Below are 4550 nucleotides of genomic sequence, written 5' to 3' on the forward strand. Positions count from 1 at the left end.
TCGAAATGCCAAACTGCGACCGGTTAATATCGTCCGGATAGCAAGGAGTCCAAGTTTAAATTTCGTCCCAGTATTTTCCCCGACCAGGGCCTAAGTTACTCTAGGCGCATACTGGTGAAGAGCACTTGACGTGAAGGGGCATGCTGAACGACCTTGTTTCGATAGGGCGGTCGAGGAAGGGCAGCGGCAAGCGTGAGCAAACGACTTTGATCCAAGGAGGCAAACCGAAAAGTGAGTTAAGAGTGTTATGCTATCCTTTGACTTCAATGCCCTCTTAAACTCATATAAGTTTATACGAGTGTTCTCGACACGCTCTTCATGATACTGCCCATGGCAACATGCAATGCACACATGTGAAATATCAATCAGTCACGCAGGGTTCCACGTTCGTAACCGGCTTGGCCGGATAGCACCGAACTTCAACACTCCCCTAAACCTGCTGACTTTGACCATTTTTCTTGACAAGTTTCGGCTGCGACGGGGTGGGCGGAATGCTCGTCGTCTGGCAGTTTGTCTTTGTGAAATGCTCGATGGAGAATTTTGTGGCGCGCTTTGTCAACGCGTCGGCCAACATGGAGGCCGTGGGGACGAACTTGAGCGATAGGCCCCGCTTTGGACCAGTTCGCGGAGGTAGTGGTGGCGGACGCCGATGTGCTTCGTGCCCTTGATGATCGCCGTAGAACTGGGATGTCCCGATCGCGCACATGTTGTTGCAGTTGAGGGTTAGTTTGTCGGCGATGACGCTGAGGTCGGCCATCAGACCGCGCAGCCAAGTTGACTCGCGCGCGGCTTTAGCAGCGGCGATGTACTCGGCCTCGCAGCTGGATAGGGCAGTGATGTGGTGGCGATGCACTTCCACATCAAGATGCCACCGAGAAACGACCACAGGAAGCCTGTCGTTGAGCGGTGGTCGAGTCGAGTTGCCTAACTCGCGTCGCAGTATCCACTCAAGGTAGGCTCCCCTGAACCGAATTTGATCCCCATGCTTGAGCCCCTGACAGGTATCGTAGAACTCGTTTGGTACCGACGAGGTGAGGTGCGCATGGGGTGTGAAGATGGCAGGACAGACGTTGGACGGCGTGAGCGATGTCGGAACGGGTGCAGACCATCAGGTAAACCAGCCACCCGTGGATGGCTCGGTTCTCCGCTTGATCGACACTTGGCTGATCTTCGTCATGCCATTGGTCTACTTGACAGGCGACTTCCGGCGTCGCGACGAGGTGGCAGTTCGTCATGCTGAAACGCTCGAGTACCTTGGCGGTGTACGCGTCTTGGGACATGGTGATCATTGATCCTCTGTCGTTTCGGCTAACGCGGATGCCCAACATGTAGTTGATCGGGCCTTGTCGCTTGATTTCGATCATGGATGCGAGCGCGTCCATGGTCTCGTCCATCTTGGCCTGCGTCGGGGTCGCGACGATGAAGTAATCGACATACGTGCCGAGAAACACCATGTCGTCGCCTTGGCCGCGGGTGAAGACGCATGGGTCGTGGGCGCTTTGCTTCCATCCCAGGTCGGCGATCTGTTTCTTGCAGTGCTTCTCGAACTCGAATTCGCTTTGGTTGAGACCATTCAGTGCCATGGTGACTAGCGCAGCTTTTCCACATTGAGTTTCGTGACCTTCGGGTTCGACGGCCCATATCGGTTTGCTGTGAGTTGCTTGAATGTAGGCGTTGATTGCATCGGCCTGTTCGTTAAACATGCGGCTGGAGATGGCAACGGCGCAGATTGCTCGAATCGACGTCATCTTGATAACGTTGGACGAGGACTCGCCGTAATCGACTCCTGCTGTTTGCGATAACCCCATGAGGACCCAACTTGCCTTCCAGCGGACAACGTTGCCATCTGCGTTGGTTTTGCGTGCGTATGTTCAGCGGCCGCGGATGATCTTGCGTCCTGGCGGTGGTGCTTGGACGGACCAGCACTTCAACGTGAGCAGTTGCTTCACTTCGTCATCTTCAGCGTCCTTCCAATGTTGCCAGTCGGGTGACGACATGGCTTTGCGGTGGCTATTGTGAACTGGGTGGAGTTGAACGGCAGCCATGCGTATTCAACGCCGTCGATGCGGTAGGTCGCGCTTGACTCTCGCATGATATCGTCATTTTGGTAGCCTTCTAGTTAAGGTTCATGGCGGCGGCGGCAAGGTTGGGATCAAGGTCGGGGTTTTGGAATGTTAAGGCGAGCGATGCATAGCGTGGGTTTGGCTTGTGTTGGCATTCCAAGCGGCGGGAGACAGAAGATGCAGCGCGGTCGAACGGCATGGTGCGAGTTGGCGTAGTTGGAGGGGTGCGAGCGCTCATGTCTGCGATGGTTTGGCTTAGCGAGCGGCCGGTGCAAGTGTTATGGTCGTGGATGTTGAGCGATACGGTTGTGGCGAGTGTGGAGGTATGCGGAACGACACAGACTGTTGACGTTGTTGGCGGAGCTGTGAACGGAACTGGTCGGAAGTGCGAGATAGTTTGCGACGGACGCGGCGAGTCGGGGATAAGTACCTTGCATTGTGGGGCGTCATGTTTACTGTTTGGATGGCGGCCTCCGTCGAGTATACAAAGAGCACGATCTTGAAGCCAGATCACTCGTCGACGTAAACAGTGTAGTTGCGGCAACCGCCGACGGACGGGGTGGGAAGCTGTCCTTTTCTGTTCGAGTACCAGCATTCGCCTGGCATTAACTCAAGCGTGCTTTGCTTAGACGGTGACGCGATGCATCTTGGCGCGTGGGCAGTTCATGCACGGTTGTGCCATGTCGGCGAGTTGATGTGGTAGGCTGAGACAAGCCTGAGCGCAGACGCGGAGTGCTTGGGTCGGGTGGTGTCCAATGCGATGGTGCCAGAGCGTGGTGGCGTCAGCAATCGCGTGACAGGCGTGATGAAGGGTAAAAACGCCGCCCAGCAGGCACAGTCGCTGGTCTTGACCCATTGTAGCGTGAGCGACCGGCTTACGTGCGTGTAGGATCGTGCATGTTGATCGGTAGAATTCCACCGTGATGCGCTTGTTGGTGCGCATGAGTGCCGGGATAGACTACAGTGTAGATGTCATACCGTCGACCAGCAGCACGTCGGTCAAAGTGAGCACAGTCGTGTTGGGCGTGATGATGTTGAGTTTGCCCAATGTTGTAGCAACGGTGACGCCGCCGTTTGCAACCACGACTTGTCGATGGAACTTCTTGCGGTGGTACAACTGCTTGGAGGCACCGATCATGCGAGCCGAGGCGTCGGAATCAACAATGATACGTTGGGCGATGGAGTTGCTGCCGTGGTCATGGGCAACCATGGCTTCATCGCCTTCAGACTTAAAATCGAATTCTGTGCGGGACATGAACGTGCATTCGTAGCGCATTCCGTTGAGGTTAATTGTGCGTCGTGGACGGGTATGCGCGCTCCAAGTCGGATCATTGACCTCTGTCGGTTCCTCCGGTTCACCCAGGACTTCGGGTACGTTTTCGATGTTGTTTTGCATGTCCTCATTCCCGTTGTTCGAAGAGAGAGATGACATGTCCAAGTGTTTTGCGGAGAACGTGAAGACGTTAGCCGTGTTGGAGTGTTCGTCCTTCGAGCTTGGGCCACTCTTTTTGACCAGTTGCCCTGCGTCCATTGCCTTCTTGCGGCACTCGCTTTGCCAGTGGCCGTCTTTACAACAGTAGTGGCAGCTGCCAGTTTTGGCTCCGTCTTGATTTCCCGACAGTTTGCGATCGCGGGTGTATCTTCGGTCACGGCCTCGTCCTCGAGCACCGCCCCCACGACTGCCACATCCTCCTTCGACAAAAAGGCGCCTTCATGGTTGGAGTGCGCACGTGGCAACTTGATGGCGCCGTTGCGGACGGCTGCCTTCCATTCGGTCTCGAGAGCGACCTTGTTTTCCTTCACGGTCTGATCTGACTCCGGAAGGTGGGACCGACGGTCGACGATGTGGCGGAAGTCCCTTGGTATTAAGGCTGGGAGCTTCACCACTTGTTGCACTCACTGCGGCGCGCGGACGTCGTGTAGTCGTTGGACGAGTGTTTGGAAGTGATGGATGAAATCCGGCAAGGTTCCTGGCGCACGTCCCAACTGAGCCTGATCCATTCCATAGCTACTTGGATCCGATCGATCTTCGAAGTTGGCTCGTGTTGGATAACTAGTGCCTCGTACGCGGTGCGCACTTGAGTCGGGTGTTGATTGTAACGATATTGGCTAGGGTCGAGCGTCTCGATGAGGATGCCGAACGCCTTCTGGTCTTCGAGCGACAGCATCGAGTGAGGCGACGCGGAAAGTTGGTGGTACATTCCATTGGCCATAAGACGGCCGTGGAGTAGGTCTTCCAGTCGCGAAAGTTGTGCTCTTGATGGCAGGGCCTTTCAAAAATATATCCTAAAAAAGTATATCTTCTTTTATAGCAATAAATAATCTACTTTTTCAACTTGGCCCCGAAGATAATCTATTTTCCGAGTTGTCAGATAATGCTGCATATCTTCTTCAGAAAAGTGTTCGAGTTTGACAAAAGTGGCATAACGATCGAATTGTTTCAGCCACTCCTTTTCGCAGTTCATGTCGTTCATCAACGACGCTCAC

The 4550-nt window shown here is 54.6% G+C and overlaps 1 protein-coding gene across 1 annotated transcript; it reads right to left on the reverse strand.

Annotated features, from left to right (window-relative positions):
• Positions 1 to 2514: 2514 nt before the first annotated feature.
• Positions 2515 to 4231, reverse strand: H310_02412 (hypothetical protein; the record flags this gene model as incomplete). Its single annotated transcript, XM_008865911.1, has 4 exons — positions 2515 to 3021; positions 3076 to 3629; positions 3683 to 3874; positions 3964 to 4231. 4 exons carry the CDS (start codon positions 4229 to 4231, stop codon positions 2689 to 2691), a joined length of 1347 nt encoding a protein of 448 aa, XP_008864133.1. The 3' UTR covers positions 2515 to 2688.
• Positions 4232 to 4550: the final 319 nt, after the last annotated feature.

Source organism: Aphanomyces invadans (genome assembly GCF_000520115.1).
Source record: "Aphanomyces invadans strain NJM9701 unplaced genomic scaffold supercont1.3, whole genome shotgun sequence".
Classification (NCBI taxonomy): domain Eukaryota; phylum Oomycota; class Saprolegniomycetes; order Saprolegniales; family Verrucalvaceae; genus Aphanomyces; species Aphanomyces invadans.